Consider the following 23,163-nt stretch of genomic DNA (forward strand, 5'->3'; position numbering starts at 1 on the left):
AAACCTGTAACAGTTGACATCATAGCCTATTACAAGCCAATAGAAGCATGAAGAATATGAGTGGTCATTGCATATTTTTCATATAAACTCACTGCAACTGTCTTAACTTGGGTAGAATATTTAGGCACGATAATGGCATGAGCAAATTGACACTGAAAAGATAATTGATTTTTCTGTTGTACAAATATTTGGGGAATTACGCGCACTTAGAGCAGCGTACGTAAGCGCAGATGTCGGTGGCACGTCGCGGTAATCTAATAGCGGACGCGGATCACAGTGCTAATCCTGGGAAGTGGACAGAGAGGCCTGTGTTCTGCTGGAATGTTTGGACTACCTGAGCCAGTAGACCGAATTTGTGATAAAGAAATACTAGCTTTTCACTGGTATGTTCTTTTGAACATCGATCACGGCGATTGATATTTCACAGCAAAGGAAGCTGAAACTGAAACTTTTATCCAAAGTATTTCTAAAAAGAACAACGGAAATTTCTGATTACACTAGCTTGATTTGAAACTGTGCGACAGGTACTACAGAGGAGAAAATGGTTAGAGGTGAACAGGCATCCAGAAAATTAGACAATACAGGGCAAGTCAAATCATCTTGAAGGGACATTTCACCCCAAAATTTAAAAAGAAAATATATTTTTTCTCTCACCTGTAGTGTTATTTATCAATCTAGATTGTTCTGGTGTGAGTTGCCAAGTGTTGGAGATATCAGCTGTAACGATGTCTGCCTTCTCTCCATTTTAATATAACTAGATGCCACTCAGCTTGTGGTGCTCAATGTGCACAAACAATACATTTTAAAAACTCAACAGCAATGTCTCTTTCCAGAAATCATGACCAGGTTACTCGAGATAACCCAAAGGCCTTGTTGTGAGCAGTTTTGTTCAAGACCTATTTTCTTTAGAATTAACTACAACGTATCACCATGCCGACGGAAGCCTGCATCTACACATGGACAAGAAGCTCGTGCTCATGACAGCATGAGATGTAAATAAGATCCTAACCAATACGGGATTGTTGGCTTATTGGTGCATATTCGGATACCAATATTGGAGAGTAAAATGTTATATATATATATATATATATATATATATATATATATATATATATATATATATATATATATATATATATATATATATATATATATATATATATATATATATATATATATATATATATATATATATATATATATATATATATATATATATATATATATATATATATATATATATATATGTATATATATATATATATGTACATATATATATATATATATATATATGCAATGCAATTAAACCTCAGATATGGTTAACATTGTGACAAAGATATGTAATAAAGGCAGGGTATTTTACAGTTTAACAATAAACATTATTGTATTATTGTCAAAAGGACATCAGCGCAATCAAACAGGAAACTTCAACCAGGAATTTGATCATTCTTAATTTCTCTATGAATCTTTTTCTGTATTATGTTCCATCAAAAATTAACTTTTCATACCGTGCATATCAGGACATCATAAAGGCAGATACAGATGTACCTATGATGGGCCAATATCAGGCGATAACATTGGCTGACTGATATACTGGTCAGGCTCTAATGTAAACATTAATGCCGTCGTGCTCGGCTGAGCTGTAACATTAGCTAGTTCAGTGATGCTCGGTGAGCTAGCAGTAGATGCATGCTATCTAGCTTAGTTCAGTAGAAAAAAATAGTTCCTACATGAAACTGCTCACAACAAGATCTGTGGGTTATCTTGAGTAAACAAGGTCACGATTTCTGGACAGAAATATTGCTGTTAAGTTTTTCCTATGTAATGTTGTAACACTTTGACCACCACAAGCCGAGTGCCATCTAGTTCCATTACATTTGAAAGAGTATCTCCCACACTCCCCAACTCACACCAAAACATAATATAAAAAACAGCACTGCAGGTAAGAGGGAATATATGGTTGTTTTAAATATGGTTGAACTTTTCCTTCAATACAATAGTAACGCCTGATTTATCTAAAAAGTAGGTACATCCACATTTAAATAAATAAAACAGTAGCTTATGCAGTTTGCTCTAACTCCTTCATCCAGCCCTCGCATTACCTCCAGCTACTCTCCTGCTGAAGAGGATTCCCCGTGAGGCGGACCTCCTGCAGGAAGTGACATCCCTCCACACTCTCACACACGTTCTGGATCTCTGAGAGAGAAGAAAACAACTCTGCCTTGTCACTGTCTATTTCTTACTCTATTCCTCACTTTCACTAGTGTCTGATTTAGTTATGCAGTTCTACATCAACTGAATGAAAGAAACAGAGATATGTTCCAGAGACTTGTGGGCTAATGCATCTTCTTTCCATAGAGTCAAATGCTGCACTTAGACAGCCAGCATAGAGCCAGTATAAACGATGCAGCATCATATAAAAATATGGAATCCTAAGTGTTTATGCCTAAAGGTTTGGTGTGTGTTAATTTATAGCTATTGTAACTTCTTTTAAGTGAAATGACGTCAGCAAAAATAAGCTGAAACAACACCAGGTTTTGAATTTGTCCACATTACATGCACAGTAAAGGTTGGTGTTCCTTTATCGTGAGGAAATGGGATTTTTAAAGTCTGTTTATTCATTGCTACCTGACAAGCAGTTGAATCGAAGATCCAGATTTGCAAGGGACACATAATCGGACATGGAGGGCAGCTGGGTAATTCTAGGACACAAATCACAAAACACAAACATTATTTTGAAAGCTGCCCTGCATCTGCTTAATAATCACGTTGCTGTTAAACACAGAAACTTTCTGAAATTATGTGACTGGTTTTTAAGTTGTCTAGGTTGCATGAGTCACCTAAAAAAAATAAATGGAATATAAATTTCAAATTACCCAAAAAAAGGAATTGCAATATGTGCTTCTATCACATACAAGCCCTAATGCAAAGAAAGATATCAAGTACAACAGAGGAATGTACCTGTTTTGGGCCACAGAGAGATGTTGCAAGAGAGGAAGCCAGCACTCAGTGAGGCCCTGCAAGGAGGAGACGCTGTTGTCATCTAGATGCAGCTCTCTGAGAAGGACCTGGTTGTTCAGACTGGGGGGCTAATGGGAGACAAGGTAAAGTTGTCAGTTAGTACTGGTCATACTGTGGGGTTAGACTAACTTTCTGCAGCTGCTGGTCCAGCAACACCTAAATGACCTCATCCATCATTGTCAGTTATTTTAGTCCTGCTGTGTTTACAACCATCAGCGTCAGCCACACGTTAAGCTCTGCTGCAATCAAGGGGTGGTGAAAGTTGTATACAACACCACACTAACCTCTTTTGTTTGTTTGTCATGTACTTTTATTTTGCTTGTTTTCTTTTTCTTGACTTAACCTCATCAAGCAATTACAAGTAAGTTATGTTACCAAAGAAAGGCAAAGATAAGCTTCGGGAAATTGACCCTCTTTCCAACTATAGTGTATTCTTAAGGAAATACATTTTGACTAATACAATTTTAATGTAACTTACACAATCAATTAATGGCTTTCATTAAGGAGTGCCATTCAGTGACAAGGTTCTTTCATTATGCATTCTGACTCTCTAAAACTGATAAATTCAAGAATGCTGTTCATGCTTAGTTTAAAATGTACTATTACACTATGTATCATCACTTTCAGATGTTAATTGAGCTTGTTCCATCACATCCGTCTTTGGTCCAATGTAGCAATTGTTTTGGACGGAAGGAAAATGTGTGAATCCTGTGAAAAATGTTGTATGTTGTTTTGTTATTTTGCCACCAGTGGGATGAACCGAGCCATGACATTTAGTCGTAGAGTGTCTTGGAAAACGGTGCAATGTGTAGTGTCCAACAGCAGTGTGTGGTTTTGTTCAATCATGATCTGTTCAAGGCGATGACATGAGCCCCCAAAATTGCTTCATCTCATGAGTTGATTTTAATAAATCAGCTCTAAACAAGTAATTGATTTGTAAAACCTCTGGGCTTTTGTTGTGAATATTTGAGAAACTTCTCAGATTTTTAAAAATCATTATTTTTTGTTTCATGCACATGAGTAAGCTTCTGTCTTAGGCCATAAAGATAACATACTCGAATTCTTCACCTAGGTGACCTCCCTTTTAAAATCTTCAGTTTTCTGCATATAAAAAAAATATTTGTTAGACATTGGGTTTTTGCTAATTCCTACTTCCAAATTACTTGCATCCCTACACAATGAAGTGTTACAAACTGAATAATTTGGGGGTAATTCTATACAAACTGTTGAGTGTCAAGTCCCTTATCATGCGGAAACATACAAATCAGTTTCTATACAGATCTCACAAAATTGCAACACAGGAGAGTGACAACAGGACTGGTTCTTTCAGTGATTAGCTGTAGCCATTTGTTATTTAGTTTTTTGTTTTGTTTGTTTGTTTGTTTTGTTTGTTTGTTTTACCTCAGTTAGGCTGTTGGCTCTGAGGTCCAGCGTGTTGAGCAGAGCACTGTTCTCCAGACCCTCCACACTTGCCAGATGGTTGTGTGAGCAGTTCAGGTGGAGGAGAGTGTATACGTCCCTCAGTCCTTTGGTACTGATCAACTGGTTGTGATCGACTGACAACTTCTGCAGTCTCCTCACAGACTCCAGACCAGCTGGGGATGAGATGCAAAAATCAGAGGATTCAGATTGGAAAACAGCACAGGTTGAGCCTGCATATAAGCAGTAAACAAAGTATTAGCATGTCTTAAAGAAACGTAATTTGAAATGAGACGGTCCAAAAAGCCCCATAAAGGGTGAGTCAGATCACAATATTGCAGTAGCTGAATATACAATTCAGTGTGTTTAACCTCTTGCCTGGCCAATATCTATTTATGACTTTAGCCTCAGGGCTCAAGTTCACTTCAGTAAATAAATCACTTCTCAATGCATATTATAAAAGGGAATGAAGTCCACGGCTGAAAAGAAGAGAGATGCTGCCCTCTTGTGTGAGTATTACAGACTTAAACTCCAAAAACAACTACCAACCTCAGATGTGACACAGTCACATTTTATAATGCCAACAATCAATGATCTATTACTACATTTCTTACAAGAAATATTTTAGACATCAAAGTTAATGTTTTATAAGGTAAATTTTACATTTTTCAGTTCTCACCAATTCGGGTGATGGAGTTGTGCGAGAGGTCTAGAACGTCCAAATTTTCAGCTCCAGTTAAGCCATGGATAGACGTCAGCTTGTTGTGGGCAAGTTTTAGAACCCTTAAACTAGTCATATTTTCACAGTCGAGGAATGAGATATCATTTTCCTGTGACAAAACAAATGATGTTAGGACACAACAAAATATTACTGTTCTGACTTTTATTTCCAGAATCAAAGATAATGATATCTAACTGACAATAATCAAGATCTGCACTATCAAACAGCACAAAATAAAGGTATGTAAAGATCTTGGATTACTCAATGTCACTTGAAAAACAGTGAAAATCCAGACCATTAACTCATTGGGTTCTATTTATAAAATGTACTAACAAAATCTACACCTGCTTCTGACTGCTCGTAGTGCATGTTGTTTAACTAAGAAATGCACACAAAAATTCCTTGTCATTATTAGAAATTACAACTTTAACTTACACTGTGCTCTGTTATGTTTACAATATGAAGAAACACATATGTTAAACATGACAAAAGATTAAAAATGTATCACATTAAGCTACAATAGTTGGCAATTAGCAGATTTAAGCTTCAGATTTGGTTTCTTAAAAATGTGGTTTATTCAAACAGAGTTAATACATGTGCTTCTGAGTTTGTCGCTGTCTATCCAATGATGCAAGCAATTCGCTTGTCTGCAGCAGACAGCTATGACTGGAAAGAGCCTCCTCGTGTAGCTGTTGTGGGTTTTTTATTGCATTTTTTTTTAACAGTTTCATATTAAACCCCTTTCATTGAATTTCTTAGATGGTTTTAACAACAGAGAATATAAAAAAAATAGAAGAAAATAAAATATTTTTTCTCAACTCCACTTCACTCAAAATAACTTCAATCTCAGCGTCGGAAAACTTTTTCCCTCTCTCTTTTTTTCTTTGCAGCATGTTCGTTGGTCGACGGGATGCACCTATCCATAGTCATTTCCACCTCCTTATATGGTGGTCACTGGCATTTCATGGACGGGGTGTATGTTAATTGCTGACTATTGGGAGCACACTGTCAATTTACAATTGATTTACATTCATGAACAGACACACATGCCTATGATCAAATATAAGTTTCCTGCAGTGTTCAGAAATCCAGTGTAGATATTTAATACCAAATTTGTACATGCAAATACACTCAAAGATTTACTAACATTTCATAAATGAGACCCATTATGTATTGAGTGAAAATTCACCTGTGCATCGATGTAGCAGAGCTGTGGTAAAAACTTGATGCCCTCCAGGGATTTGAGGCCACAGCGTCTGAGGGTGAGGGATCGTAGCTCACTACACTGAGCGAGAGTAGACAAGTTACAGCCAGGCAAGTTCTCCAGGGTCACTGTCATCACCTAGAAAAGAGGCAAAGATCCGTCAGGGCTCACAGTTGCGCGCAGCATGACACAGAGAAATTTCACTATTATATCAAAGAAATAAGGACCCGTCAGAAATGATTTAATGGTGCATGATATGGTGCATCCTCTTTAAAGTTTAAGTGCAGTGCGTTTGTCTTCCCCCTCTGACAGCAGTTAGAGTAATTACACAACATTGTCCTTGCATTTCTGGTGTGAAAAGTTATGGATTTTACCAACAGAATCATTCTTTACCGTCCCTATTTTTCGTCACCCCTCTGCTTGAAGTACCTAGCACAGAGATCCAGCACTAAAAGGTGGAGGTAGAAAGACTGCAGTCCATTGATTGGTCAGTAGAGAATCAACACTGTGCTCATGATGAGCTGTGGCTGGTCTAACCACTGGTTATATTGTGACAAGTTTTTCATACATTAGTAAACTATAAATATAAAATGAAGTAATGTTTTGCAGCAGCTGTAGACTGAGAAAAAAATCATTTTAATCACTGGGCCAACTGCAACTTTTAAGGTTGAACATTTACTTGTAATTTAACTTAATGCATGAGTTGAAAACGTGAATCCATCAACACACCCTAAATTTCAATATAATTTCAACTTTGACCATTCCATCCGTTTTTATTGTCTCTCTTGGATGACATACACTTTCAGTAAAGTGGATCTTTAAGCTTATATGTATATTAATTGCAACCAGATTAGGTGAACTGCATATATTGTATCCTCACTTGGAGAAAAAAACATGGCAAAGCGTTGTTCCTGAGCGCTCCGGTAGCACTTAAACCCCGCTCTTGCCTGATGGAGTCAATGCACAAACCTGCTATTTTTTAAAATTCCACTGAGAGAGCCTTTCACTCCAGCCTGCTCTTTTTTGTTCAATAATGTATCTACAGTCTGTGGATGATAAACGGGATGTAGATTTCACTCTATCGTATGTAAATAAGGAAATACAGCGTCAACAACCCCACCCACATGTAAAAGTACTGTCTGGAGTGGAAATGCTACACAGATCTAGGGTCTAGGTACCTGTCTGTAGGTGTTTTGGTTCCAAAGATACTATATTGAAAGCTTTTGATGGAATCACAGCTTTACAGTGTTCAAACAACTTTATCCTTTATAAATGGTATTGTCAGTGTGTCTGTATCTTGTAAAAATCCTACCTCCTGCAGGGATTTCCAGGCTGTCGACTGCAGCAGAAAGTCTGGGCAGAGAGGTGGCAGACTGCTGGCCTCTGCAGCCCTCCTCAGCCCTCTCGGACCCCAGACAGAACCTTTCTGCTTCCTCCCTTTGCGGAGGGAGAGTTTGGACCAGGGGATGCACTCTCTTATCCATGACAGTCTCTTCTTCTCTGTGTGCTCTGGGAGGCACACAGGTAAAAAAACAGACACAGTGGAAGGCTTTGCTGCTTTATTTTTCTCAAAGTCCACAGTTTCACCTGCAGAGATCTGACTGATGTTTTCCTCTGGGTCATGTTGTTGTGGTCTGGGTTCTGTACCTGTGGGACTGATTGTAGACTCACTGTGTGAAGGAGCTGTGGTTGAGGAAGTCCAGGTGGGGCTGTCTTCTAGGTGTGAGGCGATGGTGTTTTCTGTTTCATCTGGATTGTTGTTCTTATTTTGACCCATCATGCTGTTATTTTGTCTTTTCTCTTGCAGCTGATCCACCACTCTTGTCTCCTTTTCCCTACCCTGAACCACTCTACGTTTGCTGTCCACCTTCTCTTTAAGTCTCACTCCTTCTGTCTTTCTGATGACCTCTTTCTCGTTTTCTTCCACTTCTTCTTTCTTCAGTCCCCTCTCTGCCTCCTCTCTTTTACTCTCCTCTTCCTTTGCGTGCTTTTTCTCCACATCGTCCTGCTTCTTCTCTTTGTCCTCTGTTTGGCCCTCATGTTCCATCTTCCTGTTGTCCACATCATATCCTTTGAAGGCCTTCTTAGCGTCCTTGAGCATTATTTCATCTTCTGATTTTCTGTAATCCTCATCGTCTTCTTGTCTCTTGTCCTCCTTCTGCCTTCTCACCTGTTGTTCCTCTTTTGTTTTCTTTTCATATTCCTTTTTCCTCTTCTCGTCCTCTTCAATGGGTCTTGGTTCTCCTTTCATTGTTCCATTTCCAGTTTCCTTTTCTCTCACCACTTCCTTCAACTCCTTCTTTTCCTCCATCTTTTTTCTTTCCTTCTCCCTCTTCCTTGCCCCCTTCTCCTCCTCGGCCCTCTCCTTAAGTGTCATTTCTTCATCTACATGTCCATGTTCTCTTCCTTCCGTCTTCCTCGTCTCTCTATCCTTCTTTTCCAGAGCCTCCTTCTCTCTCTGCTCTTTCCTCATCTCCTCCTGCTTCCTCTTCTCCTCAATCTCTTTAGTTATTTTCACCTCTTCCGCTATGCTCATATTTTCCTCTTCCTTCTTTTTTCTCTCCTCCTCCTCCTTCAAGCTCATTTCTACCTCAATCTTCCTCTTCTCTTTTTCCATCTTCTTCCTGGCATCTTCAAGCTGTTTTCTTTCCTCCCCCCTTTTCAGCTCCTCTTCTTTCTTTAAACTCTTTAATTCCTCTTTCTTTTTCCTCTCTACTTCCTCCTTAATTTTGATTTCATCCTCCAGTCTCCTGTTCTCCAAATCTACCCTGCTTCTTTCTTCCTCTCTCTTCATGTTTTCCTCCCTCTCCATCTTCCTGTTTTTCTCTTCCTCTTCTTTAACTTTAATCTCTTTCTCTTTCTTCCTCCTCACCTCTTCCTCCATTCTTTTTCTCTCTGTCTCAATCTTAATTTTCTCCCCATCCCTTTTCCTCTTGTCGTTCTCATCCTTCATTCTTCTCTCCTCCTCTTTCCTCATCCTCTTTTCCTCTTCCTCTTTTTTAAGTTTCATTTCTTCTATCTTTCTTTTTTCCTCTTTCTTCCTCATCATCTCGTCCTCTATTCTTCTCTTCTCTGCCTCTATCTTAATTTTCTCCTCTTCCCCTCTCCTCTTGTCCTCCTCATCTTTAATTCTCTTCTGCTCCTCTTCTCTCATCCTCCTTTCCTCCTCCTCTTTTTTAAGTTCAATTTCTTCTGTCCTTCTCTCCTCCTCTTTCTTCCTCCTCACTTTTTGCTCAGTTCTTTTCCTCTCTGCCTCCATCTTTGTTTTCTCCTCTTCCCTTCTCCTCTTGTCCTCTTCATCCTTTATCCTCTTCTGCTCCTCTTCTCTCATCCTTCTCTCCTCCACCACTCGTCTCTTTAAGTTGCTGATCAGTTCCTAATGGGCAAAAATAAAGCACGTTGTCCCAGTTCATTAGAAAAATTTAATTAATTTTAATTTCAAGTACATAAAACAATAAACATGTAAATTGCAAACAGTCAAAAGCCTAAAAACCTGAAGAGAAATACGGAACTATAAACACTGAATGTAGTTTATAATAATCTGGTATTTAAAGTCAATGGACCTCTGATTTGAGGAGTGGAACATCCCCCTAAAATAGCTCATGTTTTCTTCATACTCTCATTGTCATTGAAATAACAATGAATTCAGATAATTAACTTTGCTTAGGAGTGTCAGTGTTGAACTGAATAAATAACCAGGGACAGTTTCCACACCCAGTGGTGTTTCTCTAGGTTGAACATCTGGTGAAAACTGCAACAGGCCGATATCTGCATACCTGCTGAAGCAGCAGCTCCTGTTCAAGTTTTTCCTGAGCTCTCTTCCCCATCAATTCAAGTTCCCTCTGATGGAGCTGGATACAGAGAGCAGTAATATAGAAATAGTGATAGTGACATACATTATAACATTTTACAATTTTCTGTGCACATCATATTTGTCACATTGTCACATTGACTTGCCATCTGAGTGACTCACCTTTTCTGTCTCCATTATCTTCTTCAGCTCCTCCTGGAAGTCTCTTTCTATTTGTCTCCTTTGCTCTTCTCTTTTCATCTCCTCACAGTGTCGTTGCTCTCTCTCTGTCTCGTATTCCAATGCCAACTGCTTCTCGCTGTCCGTATACTCATCTGTGACAAGTACAAATTTTAAGTCCAGTAAGCAAGGAGGAAAATCATGCACTTGTGCCATTGTAGGTTTTAATCTAGCTCATTTTAAGCATGTCTTCTCTGTCACCCTTCAGGTCACACAATGCAGTGAAAAAACCTTCTTAAAAATAATGCAATCTCAAAACTTCAAATGAGTGCAGCACTTGGGCAATTCAGAAAGAATATACTGAATGTCATTCTTTCAAATTTCTTTAAAACTAAACTGGTGGTGCAGCAGCTATAGTCTGTTAACATGTTAAATCTGTAATTCTAGTCAGTGCATTTTCATCTGCTTAAAGACATATTTATAAACACAATGCCAAAAAGGTTCATTAGCATCATCAAAGTTTTAACCACTTCAGGAAATTATAAATTTAAGGCTTGCCTTTTTTAAAAATGTAATACTATAGTCTGTTCAAAATATGGTATTGTGTACGTCTTCACCATTACTGTACCACATTGCAGTCATTAGTGAGAACAAAAATAAGTCAACAGTGACCTCTTGTGGATAGCTGATATATTACCAATGATGTTTCAGTAAATTGTCAGACCTGTAAGGCCTCAACGGTGCAATAAAAAACAAACAGAGAGGAAGGAGTTGTAATTTAGTGTCAACGTCCATCACACCTGTGCAGTTAACTACAGTATTCGGCATGTCGTGCTAAGTTTGTTCACTTTGAATTCATATTGTGCTGTCACTCTGACATAAGATCATGCGTACCAAAACAATAATGTTCTTCATGAAATATTCTTTTTATAGTTTACAAGAGTTGCCCAAAATGTCATACTTTCACCTGGGAAATATGCACACTAAAATGATTATTTAAAGATAACTAATATAATAATCTACTGTGTCTAAAATATAGCAGCAGCATATTTTTTTCAGTTTACAAAATTTCATTAGATTTAGTTTGAATATGAGACTTAGGTTTAAACAGTGCTGAAACAAGCATTTCCTCTTTAGTTTTCAAAACATATACCGTACCTTCACTGTTGGGACACACTGACACACTGAGAGTGAAAAGTGCTTCTGTCTCTGTGGGTGCAGGAAGAAGGAAGGTGTCAGTGGATGTGTTGTTCTCCTTGTTTTCTGTGTCACAAATGACCTGTATCAGGAAAAACATAACTTTAGAGTGTTTTGCCGTAACTTATGTTCTTTGGATGCATCACATAGTAAAGACTAGAGACTAGATTGTAAGGAGAGATGTTTACCCGGTCATTCCCTTTTATCACGTCCTTATCCAGTTCAAATGGCAAGTTCATCATGTCCTCAGTGTGATGTGATGCAGGGAACTCTGTGATGCATTTAAAAGAAAACACATCAACCATGGAAAACAGTCTTAGCCCTAACATAATTTGGAGATCTACCAAGAAATACAGAATAGTAAACTAAGATAATTATTAAAGTGGCCCAGTTAGTTTGGAAATTAAGCAACCATTTTCTCAACCTTAAGAGCTGATTCCATGCCCTTTTTGCTACAGAGAAGTAGTGCCTCTCTAAACATAATGTTGCATTGTGCTTATGCAATTTACCTTCAAATTCGTCAAGGATGAGCTTCTCACAAACTTCTGCTCTACTTTTAGAGGTTTCAAAGTAGCTGCGCAGAGATGGGGGAATATCTGAGTCCTGTTGACAGAAAGTTGGTTTGTTAGTTTGTTCTCAATACAAAATCTGCATTTTATTGTTGATTTAATTTTAAGGTTAATGTTAAGTCTTGTAGGCTAAGTGTCCAAATGTGTATTTTTATCAAATTTGTGAAAACAAAGTGAAGCACCTTTTTAAGGTAATTTTCTTGTTTGTTTTGTATTTTACTTTTTTTCTCATTTATTATTATCGGGTAATTTTCTTAAAAATTTTGAGTAATTTGTTGCTAGTTTTTGGGCCATTTCTTGTTACGTTGCTTATTGCTTTCTTTCCACGTTTTCAAGGAAATCAAGCCAATTTGCTCGGGTATTAACGGGATAATTTTTGTCTTCCGGATTAATCTTATTGATTGTTTAGGGGTTCATTTATACATATACATACCAAAAATTTATAGCAAGCATCAGCTACGACAGCTTCCGCGTGAGGAAGTTAGCTTTCAACTTTCACCTTTCACCTGTGACTTTTTGGCCCTCAGCCAGGTGAAACGCTGAATACCCAAATACTTGAACATAAAACATTTTTTTTAAACAAAAACACAAAGCATACCATGGAAATATGTTAAAAAATAGCCTAAAAGCCGACGTTCAGCCCTGTGAGAGTTGACAGCAAGTAAGCTAGCTGTTATTAGCTACGTTTAGCTTGCTGTCAGTATCACCTGTTTAATTCACAGTTCATTAAATCATGTATTTGCAGCGTCTTGGCCTCACCAGGACGTTGACGTTACTCACCTCTTTTTCGTGAAAAGAAAAAGTCTCCTGTTCATCGTTTGTTTCATCTGAGATGACTTGATTGTTTGGCTCCACCATAATTGTGTCAAATATCTCATCCATTTTAAAACGTCAGCGACTCACTGGCATTTAACTTTTGGATTTACTTGCCACCATTCGTCGTCAAAAAGTTATCTTAAGTTGTTAGTTGTCGAAAATACCCATATTTGACGTTTATCTCAACTATATGTAGTTAAATACAACATGCTCTAACATACAACACAAGTCACATTCGCGTCTACAAGGTACTTGAATCTCTATGGCAACACCACTGCCAAGTACGGAATATCTCGAGGGACAAACCGTACAAAAGGCGAAACAAAAATTTAAGTGTTCTTGCAACGTATTTCAGCAAAATATTAACATTTATTTCAGTTACATTTTATTTAAACTTATGGATATTCTTTTTTACATGTTTTTAGTTCTTGCATTTGTACGTTAAAGTCATTAATGAAATAAAACTTTGCTATAGTTATATTTCGTGTTTATATGATATTCTACAATCAGTGTTGTTGAATTGTTCTCTGTTTTGTTGTTGGTTCATTATTGATTGGATGAGTGGAAAGGGAAATATTCAAGCTCTTTAGTTGTTCCCGGATCACGCCCAGGGGGAGAGAGGATCATAAAATGAAACCCGCTAAGATGAATCAAGATAATTCAAGTATAGGCAAAAGCATGGGTGGATTATGAGACAATGGATCCCTGGGCTCATTTATGCAAAGGGACCTACCATCTCTGCTGCATGGGAGAGACAGAAACTGTGTTTGATTTGCGTGTCCTTGTAGTTTTTATGCACCTTTTTAAGGCTTTGTTTCACTTTGGGGTTATTTTGTGACTCCTAGTGATAGTTTTGTGTTTCTTTGTGGTAATTTTGTGCCTTTTTTAGTCGTTTTGTGTCGTTTTGTAGTCTCTTTTCATGTCCTTGTTTTTGGGTCTTTTTGTGGTCATTTGGGTCTCTTTGAGATAATTCTGTGTTATCAAGGTAATTTTATGTATTTTTATGGTCTTTTTGTTGCTTTGTAATCGTTTTGTGTCTTCCTAGATACAGTTTATGTCTTTTTTCTTTGTGTTTATATTCTTTTGACAGTTATTTTGCTCATCTCTGTGGTCATTTTGTGTCTCTTTGTAAAAAAAAATGGCTCTTCCTAGTCTGCGTGTGTTCATTTGAGTGACTTTTGCTGTTTGAAACAGTTGGCCCCCCAGGTAGGCCCCCAGGTGCATTTAGTAATCCATCCATGGGTAAAAGCTACTAATATATTACCAACTGAAAAATACAATTGCAAAAGGCTACAAGGATTTCAACTGAAAATAATAAGGAGGGCTAATTAGCAAATTAGTTGTAAATAATACAAAGATTACAGGTGGACATCCTATACAGCCCAATTTATCAAACACAGTACCAGTTAGATCTTTACAAATGAAAAGATAGCCATTATTCTCCTACCAACATTATATAAATTTCCACACTTAGCCACTAGTGGCACATTTTTGGAATAATGAGCAACTTGAGAACAGTAAAGTCGTTTGGTTACAATGCTGCGTAGTGTAAATGAAATGTGGTGTCACTGACTTGTGTGGGCATTTTGGGCATCCAGCGAGAAGGGGTCAGTGAGCCTAAGACCTTGTAGGTGAATCACAGGACCAGAAGAACAAAAAACGTGTTCGACTGTGAACAATGCACACTTTTTCCATGGCATTTCTGATCACAAAGCCCAGTTCCTCTCTCCCGTGGTGAAGTCTCTCTTGCTGTACTCCTTCCCTTTGAGGAGATTCCAGTGGCCCACACAGGTTTTCCCATACACATTCCCCAGGGCTTTCTAAAATGAACCCAGTCTCCTTCCTCAAAGTTTCAAAGAAGAACAGCATGTTCTCCATCCCAAACTGTTTGCTCCGGAGACACACTAAGGCCTGTTCTCATCTCTCGTGACGCTCCAGGACGAAAACAAAACAACAGAATGGCGCCACATCAGACTAATTTTTTCCTTCAAAGGCTAAAACTGAATTCCACAACGACAATGAAAGGCACCACATCTACAACACTTATGTGGCCGACAAGGTCAACACCATCAGAATCTTCTCAGGTCCGGCACAGCAATGCTTTCATAAAGGTCATTACGGGTCAGAGCACAACTTCAGTTCTGAGGCTGTCGGGCAGAAACAGGACACTTTGGTGCTGCCCCCGTTGTTGGAGTCAAACTGCCTGTCCCTTATGTTTCATTAGGTCCTCTAAGAATCATTGACCAAGTTCAATTGCTCAAAAAGGCTCCATCAGCAAGCCTTGTCCACTCCGATTAGGGCCAGGCCCTTTGTCAGTGGGCAAGGTGTCCGTCGCTTTTGTCCAAGTGCACAAAACCCAGACAGCAGCCAGACAGGGCCAAGCTGCAGATTTATACAGCAGATTACGCCAGTCAATGGCGGCTCCGGCCCAAACGCAGCAGCGGTTTGGATAGTGGCCGTGTGTTTACACTGTCAAGGGTTTTCTGTTACTCGTCTGTAGCCATTATCTTGGCAGCCAATGGGCCTATCAAGCCTATCATTTCCATCTGGGGGCTTTGACGAAAGAAGGGATTGGAGGGAAAAATTACCACCATCCTAAACTGCCCTTTGACTTTCTCTTACTGGCCATTTTGAATGCACAGGTTTCAAGTCACAGCTTTCTCAGATATGAGATATTAAATATGCATCATATGATTTACAAAATTTTGCATGTGCTGTTGAAGTTAATTTGTCTGATGTGTAGACCTTTATTAATCCATTTACCGTATATAGACAACATGGATTTAACTCCTTCAGAGCCTTATTATGTTCCAAACACAAAAAGGCTGGGGTGGTATCACAGTATTACGGTACACCTATATCAGGGTATTTAGAAATCTCTAAGGTATGTTTTTCAATACAGTCACAAATACAGGTGCTCCTTTCTGTTAAATACATTGTATGGAGTGCACAGCACGCACCACCACAGCAAAGCCTCTGGTCTCTACTGGTGGAACAGGCAGCTGAGTTGAAAAACACTGCGACACCCAGTGGTGAAGGCAAAAGTTACAGGCCTGTAAAAAGCCAGCGTCCTACAACGGCAGTGAGAGAGACCGTAAGAATAATGGCATGTTTTTTCTATCTAACTTGGTGAATTAATGATTTACTTTGACCAAACCAGTGCTGGTGATTGCTGAAACAGTGAACTTACTAACTGGATGACTAGCGAGAGATTCAAATTATTTTGTTTCTGTCGAGTTTGAATGAGGCAATTGAGCCTCATCCATCCTCTGTGATCAAGAGAAAGTTAAACTCTTTACTCTAACTCTAACTTTTTGTGGGTTTCTATTGTGTATTTATTAGTCTTTGAAGCTTAAAGTAAATAGTGCACTCGTGGTCAGAGGTTAGCACCACACACTTATATCATTTACCCCTGTGAAATTTCAGTAAGATATGAACGTGTAAAATATTACATACCACCCATTCCTTTTGCAATGTATGAAGGCAGTGTCCTAATTAACTCGGTGCATTTGGGTGGAGTCAAATGACAGTAATCATAATTGTAGACATCCTAGAAAAGTTACATCCAGTGGAATGTAAAGGGGATAAATGGGTTGTCACAGGAAGCTAAAATGAAAATAACATCTAGAAATATCAATCAAAATACAAAATTGAAGACATATACACCATAAAACTGATGCAAAAAGAGCATAAGATTGGTGCATAAGATTTCACCAGAATGCAGAGAGTTAAGTGTTTGATACTCAAACCCCCCCGGCGCTGGAAAATGGATGATTCCTCTCAATGCACTGAGCCAGATTATAGGCTTCTGAGAGTAAGGCAACTTGTATGTAGACCTGATGGCAGTTAAAACATACGAGTGGCACGTGAGGAGGGGAATTTTTAAGCGAGATAATCCCATACAAATGCTTTTGTAAGCCTAATCACTCTCATGTTGCATTCTTGCAGTCATCTGCTGTCAAATCAAATTAATGCTTGTAAAACCAATATCTGACGTTCTTCATGAAGTCGCTAAGATTTACCTGCACAACATTGTCTCAAATTAGTGAAGTTCAACCAGTTCATCGTAACCGAGATTATTTCTCCTTCAGTGCCGATTCAACAGCAGTGAATCAGTCGGACTTGGACACAGATTTGGACTGCCTTTCAAAGTTATCATTATGCTGCCATTGTGACCTTAGTGCACCTAAATCTGCTTCAAATGACTATGGGATTACTGTAATCAGAATCCCCCATAACAAGCTGGGATAACGGGCTGGGAGTAGTTTGCTCCAGTGACTTACAGTAACACGTCCATAGTTTTTATTCATCACTGAGACACTTCTTTGCAGTTATTTGTTTTGTAAACTCTGTATTAAAAGTTTTACACATCATTTTTAAGATCTAATCTGCGCATTTGCACACATCTTCTTTAACAGTCACATGCTGAGAACAGCATTTCCCTACAGGGCTATCAATGGCAACATTGATAACCACGGGCAAAATGAAGTGTGAGCTCCTTTGTTAACTTCACGAAGGAACCGAAGACTGTATATGTATACAGAATATCTCAAACTGAACTCAATGAGCTGAGCCATAGTTTATGTGAATACACCCACTGTGTTGCACATAATGGCTCTCTGTAAACAAACTTGAGAACACTCACTGCTGGCTTTCTCCGAATAGTTAATGTGACACTTGCTTTTTGACAAAATATGCATAAAAGAGGAAAAATGACATGAAATTACATTGTTTTCCTTTCTAGATGAAGCTCTGATCACTACATGTAGTTTGTAGCATTAAGTTAATCTTTGTAAAAACAGAGGAACTATTGAAACAGTGCAGCCATTCATAAGTGTGTGTCTGTTTACTTAGTATTTTCACACACTGTAACATGATGTATACCAAAACGTCAATTTGGTAAATTAGGTATTTGGTATGAAATACTGTCACATAAATATGCCAGTATTAAGCAAGACAGCGTGTGGGAATTTCCACTCTTATTAACTTCTGTATATTAACTTGACATCATCACTGCTAGATGGTTGCTCTTCTGCAACTAACAGCCTTATTTGTAGGTAGAACGTTATCTTAGTTTATGATAAAGGTTTCATATGTTCCAAATCCAGATACATTTTTTGGGAGATTATATATAATATTTTGTAAATGAATATAATTCTACCCAATGTTGCTTGTTATTAATCAGGAAAACCATGATTGACACGTGTGTAATTCAGCCATTATGTTTCTTCAGGTTGATTCATATCACTGTAGATGCCCATTCTGTTAGCAACATAGGGCTCTGATTTCACTGACTGGTCATTAAATTTACTACATGTGATATAAAAGTAATTGCTACTCTGTTGCTGCTGCTACACAGCAGGGTGGGCAGAGAGCTGATCGCTAGTGATCTGCGCGTTGGAATTATTTTTATGCCAACTCTTTAAGAGCCAACATTGCGCATTACAGTGTAAAAAATGTTCAAATTTAGAGAAGAATAGAGACAGGACTGCTCACTGCATTGCTTTCCAAGGTGTGTGTCTGTTTGAGAGAGCAAGAGTAAGAGGGAAAGCAAGAGGGAGAGAGAGAGACAGAGAAAGAGAGAGAGGAAGAGCGGGTGGAAGGTGCAATATTGTACACAGTGTTTTTGTAAATTATTGATCATTCTCAACGCTGCTTTTTCACTCTTTGACACTGTACAGTGCAAGGAAGTGGAAATATATTTTAATAATTAATATGTGCCATTTTTTTTAATCAATGGCAACAAATATTGGATTAGAAAATACAATATTTACCTGAATTAATATGACTTCTATTATAAACCATATCCACTTCCGGTCTTCTATTCACATACAGATACAGAGAAAGCTAATTTTCTAGACTGAACAAATACAGAGACAGACATGGATCATTTTTGTGGGTGAAACAGATAAAGACAATGACATCTCAGCACAGCTCTATTTCATATACAGTGTTTGAGGTTTTTTCAATATGTTTTAAATGCAGTCTTGAAATTAAAGTATAGCTATAATGAAAGTTGGAGTGACCTGCATCTCTCTAAAGTACCTCAGGATGAAATTTTCAACATTCAAATCAGTGAAATTACTGTCTCATACTGACATCTGATAATTCATTATGATTTCCAACATTCATTATGCTATCATGCATGGAAACACCCACCCACGTGGTGCGTAAGAGGGATAAAACAGACCATATAGAGAGCAGCTGGCCCAGGTCTGGTGTTGGAGCCGTGATGTACTCTGTTGGGTCCCATGACTTGTTCTTGGCCTCGTGTCAGGACAGTTCCTAGTGAGAGAGGAGAGGAGGCTTTGCTGCAGTTAATCCTCTCTTTGATAAAGCATCTCCACCTCCAGCCAGTGAGCACCAGAGGTGAGCCTGAGCCACATTACTGCCATTACGTTGTTGAAAATGAGCCAGGCGCATGTGGACTTGGAAGTCACTACATATCACATCGTGTCCTGGTGGCTGTAGAGCTTGGCAACAATTTAGTATCATAGTTTATTGCTTCTCTGTCATGCAGTAAAATTCTCATACAAAAGATATATGGCTCGCACTTCTTATGTCCTAATGACTGGGTCCAAATTAAATTTACCCAGATCTGTCAGAGAGTGGGAACTGAAAATTATAAGAAACTGGTATAATTTTTGCAATATAACAGAACTCTGTCCTGTTAAACAACGTGATTTGAGTATAATATATTAACTTTGCCCTGCGAACCAGTCAGTGCATACAATTAAAGGGACAGTCCACCCCCAAATCAAAAATACACAAAAACGCATATATTTCCTCCTGACTGTTACGCTGTTTATCAATCGAGATTGTTTTGGTGTGAGTTATCGAGTGTTGGCAGTTAGATGGCACTCAGTTGGTGGTTCTGTGAAACACCATTTTACTGGCCTCAGTGCTTGCATGATTGGCAGTTAGTTTTAACATCATTGGTCCACAGTGTGACATAAGAGCACAGGGACACATGTCTTAGCAGCAGTAGAGCAGTAACCACCAGAACATGACCTGTGCCAGGATTAGTGCCCAACAGTTGCACTAACTGTATGGTACATGAGGTGGCAGGATGTTACCTGCAGCTCTTTGATCAGGTGTTTCACAAAAGAAAAGGAAACGCTTGGAAGCAAAGGCCACAAAAATACCCTTTGGTGAGAGAAAACCCATCCTTGAGTAACCCACAGGACACTCTGACTCAGAAAAGACACAACATGGTGGAAGCAGATAGCATTTATCACTATCTAGTGTTCCCATTCTTATTTCACCCATCCAAACTCCGGTCTTAAGCACTTCTCATGGCCTCGCAGCCTCACTTTGACCCTCATCTTCACCAGAAAAAAAGCACAAAACTGAATCAAGGCTGTTAGTGTGAATGTCACCGCAGCCTCACCGCTGACTGTTTTCTTTTGTTTTATCAGAGCTGGTTTGAGCTGCACTTTGCCTATCAAGCTTTTTCTGTTTTTCAAAGCAGCTCCCAGACAGCACAAGAAATACACATTGTTTCCCCTGGGTGAAAACAGAGCTTTTCAAGACAATAGCATGCAGTCAAGGTCTGTAAGTTAAAGAGTCTAAGATGTTATAAATAGCTAATCAAAATAAAGTTACATCATAGGATTGGATAACAGTTGCAGGATGTTACCTATGTGGGAGTAAATACTGTCTAGTATCAAGAGTAGGGGAGAACAGGGTTGGTTGACACACTTTGTAGTTTAATTTGAATCCCAAAAAACAGTGTCTTTAAAATGTACCCTTTCAATGTGTAATGGTAGCGTAAAGTGCCAGGTCAGGATGGAGTGACCTTACTCTCCTTAAGCTTGTTCTGTTCAAAATATATGGGCTGTTAAATACATATTCTGACAACCATCCCCATCATGGGGTTTATTAACTTTTTCATATGTAAAATTATTCATATTTCAAATACAAATTGAATTTTTGGTTGCCTGCTATGAGTGATCAAATCAACTGCTTTTTCAGTCCATTAAATACATTTTGCTGCAATATAACCACTGAAGTGGTGGTGTCAGGATGTTACATTGAGAGCACTGCAAAAGCGGCAGTATTTGGCAACTTATAGAGATAGTTGTATAGTTACTTGGTAACCTTTGACAACATAGGGGTAATTTTGGAGTATACAGTCGGTGATGTTGTTGAACTGTATTGCACTAAAGAGAAATGTTACCGGCCTTGGAATATAAATGGGGTGAAAAAATAGTAATAACAAACACTTATAAGTTTAACATAATACAATTAAACGGAACCACAAACTGCAGCACCAAAATTTACCATAATCAGCACAGCAAAGCAGTCTCAACAAAAACTAAACATTATAACCTTCATAAAGGCAGGGTTTACTGCAGGACTTTTGCATGAGCCTTCATGGGTTTTAGGCATCCAATAAACTGGAAACTGAATGTTTTATTTTCTTAATATCCACATTAACACAATAACAATTTCCTCCATGGAAATATGTGGATGACAGATGTTTCCTCAGAATTATTTTTTCCAAAGGCGCAGGTGTGAAGAATCAGGTGCAGCATCAAATCCCTGATTCATCCTTTCATGCCAGCTCTAATTGAGTCCCATTGGCTGACAGTGAAAACCAATATGCCTTAACTTTCCATCAGAGGTCTGGCAGGGGTAAACTTGTGACGGCCGGATGGCGTCATGTTACTAAAGTCAGGGTCAGTTCATGAAGAATTCAACAGGTAGGCAAGGTAAGCCGCCATCTGTGACCGGCTCCGTGTTTACCATCGCAAAATCAAAACAGCAGCACAGAGTGCAGAACGGCAGGTACTTAGCAGTCAAAATAAAAATCAATCGTTCGTTTCATTCCTTTTTCAAAACAAGGGCCAAAAAAGTTATATTGGTTATCGTTCAAAACAAACATCCACTTCACAATGTGGAGAAATATTTCGGTTTATGAGACACAAAATGAGGAAATGAGAAAAATAACATTTCTACTTGCCATCACTTGCTTCTCTTTTTTTTTAATATGTAACATTAGGTTCTTATGCCACAGTGTGCACTCATGTAATGCACAAGCTCCATCTGAGACAGCTGTTTTGTAGATGGTTGGAAAAGAACTGCTAATTAATAATTGTAATAAAGAAAATGAGGAGGCCATACTGGAGATGAGTCAGAGAAACGGTCACATTGTAGTGAGGGTAACAAAGGACTCATTAAAACGTTTAAATGAATATATCAAGACAATTAATTTGAGATGTGGAGACAATGAAATCCATATGATTCGCATTCTTGTCATAAAGAGGGTCATTCAGAATGAGTCTGTGCTGTTTGGAATGTCCCTTCTGTCTGTGGGGACAAATGGACACAAACCATGCATAGCGTTAGTCACTCTTAGATCTTTTCCTCTGGCCATTTTGATGTAAAATCATCATTAATTCAGCATTTTGATTCAGGTCACAGATGATAACATCATAAAATGTTATTGCTTAATATTGGCTGATTTTTTAGTCTGGCAGTCCACTGCTGCCACATGAACATAACATATAGTCTGATCAGTAATCCCATAAATAAATTTACCCCAGACAATCCTCAAGGTCCTTCCAGTGAAGTGATCTTATCCAACTTCACACATGGCTGTCATGCAACACGCCACACAGTCTGTCTCATGAGCATAGTCAGCTTATCATACTCCATGAAGAAGGGCGTATTCTTCTGGACAGACAGTGACATATCACTTCCTCGAAAAATGAGCTGATTCATATACAGACACAGAAACATACGTCATCTTATTACCAGGAAAATCACTTACATAATACATGCTTGTCGTATTATCATAGCAACTATTATCAAATCTGTAAGAGTGTAACCCTCAGAAAACTAAAACAAGAGACATTTAAACTCACTGATTTAAAGTATTACATCAGTAAATGTAAATTTCATTTGGTTGGTCTACTGATGACAGAAACACAGTAAAAAAGAAAGAGATTATGAGCCCAGCCATTAAGTTGAGATCATCAGATTTAGTCCTGGAAATAAACTTCTGGCATACTTTAGTACTGCATACTGCAAAGCGAACAGTTAGAAATAAGTGGTGGAGCTCTGGTGAGACCTACACAAACATTTTTACTCCTTTCTGTGTTTTAAAACCTTAAACTGTCTCATTCTTTCAGCCTCAAAACAATAGCTTGACAAGAAGTTTTAAATATAAGTCAGAAACAAAAAACTACTTCATTGTGTTCATACCTCTGTTACTCAATGCAAACAGTAAAAGAAAAAGCGA

General features: G+C 38.4%; 1 protein-coding gene across 1 annotated transcript in view; it reads right to left on the reverse strand.

The window, feature by feature from the left end:
* The window catches only part of lrriq1 (leucine-rich repeats and IQ motif containing 1), a 50,235-nt gene extending 37,076 nt beyond the window's left edge, over positions 1-13,159 (reverse strand). Inside the window, exons 1-13 of the mRNA XM_042496379.2 lie at positions 12,882-13,159; positions 12,042-12,135; positions 11,721-11,803; positions 11,494-11,614; positions 10,339-10,490; positions 10,142-10,216; positions 7,678-9,741; positions 6,351-6,503; positions 5,120-5,270; positions 4,423-4,616; positions 2,962-3,089; positions 2,629-2,702; positions 2,103-2,196 (exon numbers count right to left, since the gene is read on the reverse strand). Of these exons, the coding sequence (XP_042352313.2) occupies positions 2,103-2,196; positions 2,629-2,702; positions 2,962-3,089; positions 4,423-4,616; positions 5,120-5,270; positions 6,351-6,503; positions 7,678-9,741; positions 10,142-10,216; positions 10,339-10,490; positions 11,494-11,614; positions 11,721-11,803; positions 12,042-12,135; positions 12,882-12,983 (3,485 nt within the window). The 5' untranslated portion in view covers positions 12,984-13,159. The remainder of the gene's footprint in view (positions 1-2,102; positions 2,197-2,628; positions 2,703-2,961; positions 3,090-4,422; positions 4,617-5,119; positions 5,271-6,350; positions 6,504-7,677; positions 9,742-10,141; positions 10,217-10,338; positions 10,491-11,493; positions 11,615-11,720; positions 11,804-12,041; positions 12,136-12,881) is intronic.
* Between the last annotated feature and the right edge of the window lie 10,004 nt (positions 13,160-23,163).

This window comes from Plectropomus leopardus, chromosome 7, assembly GCF_026936395.1.
Source record: "Plectropomus leopardus strain MGB_pleo_1.0 chromosome 7, ASM2693639v1, whole genome shotgun sequence".
Taxonomy (NCBI): domain Eukaryota; kingdom Metazoa; phylum Chordata; class Actinopteri; order Perciformes; family Serranidae; genus Plectropomus; species Plectropomus leopardus.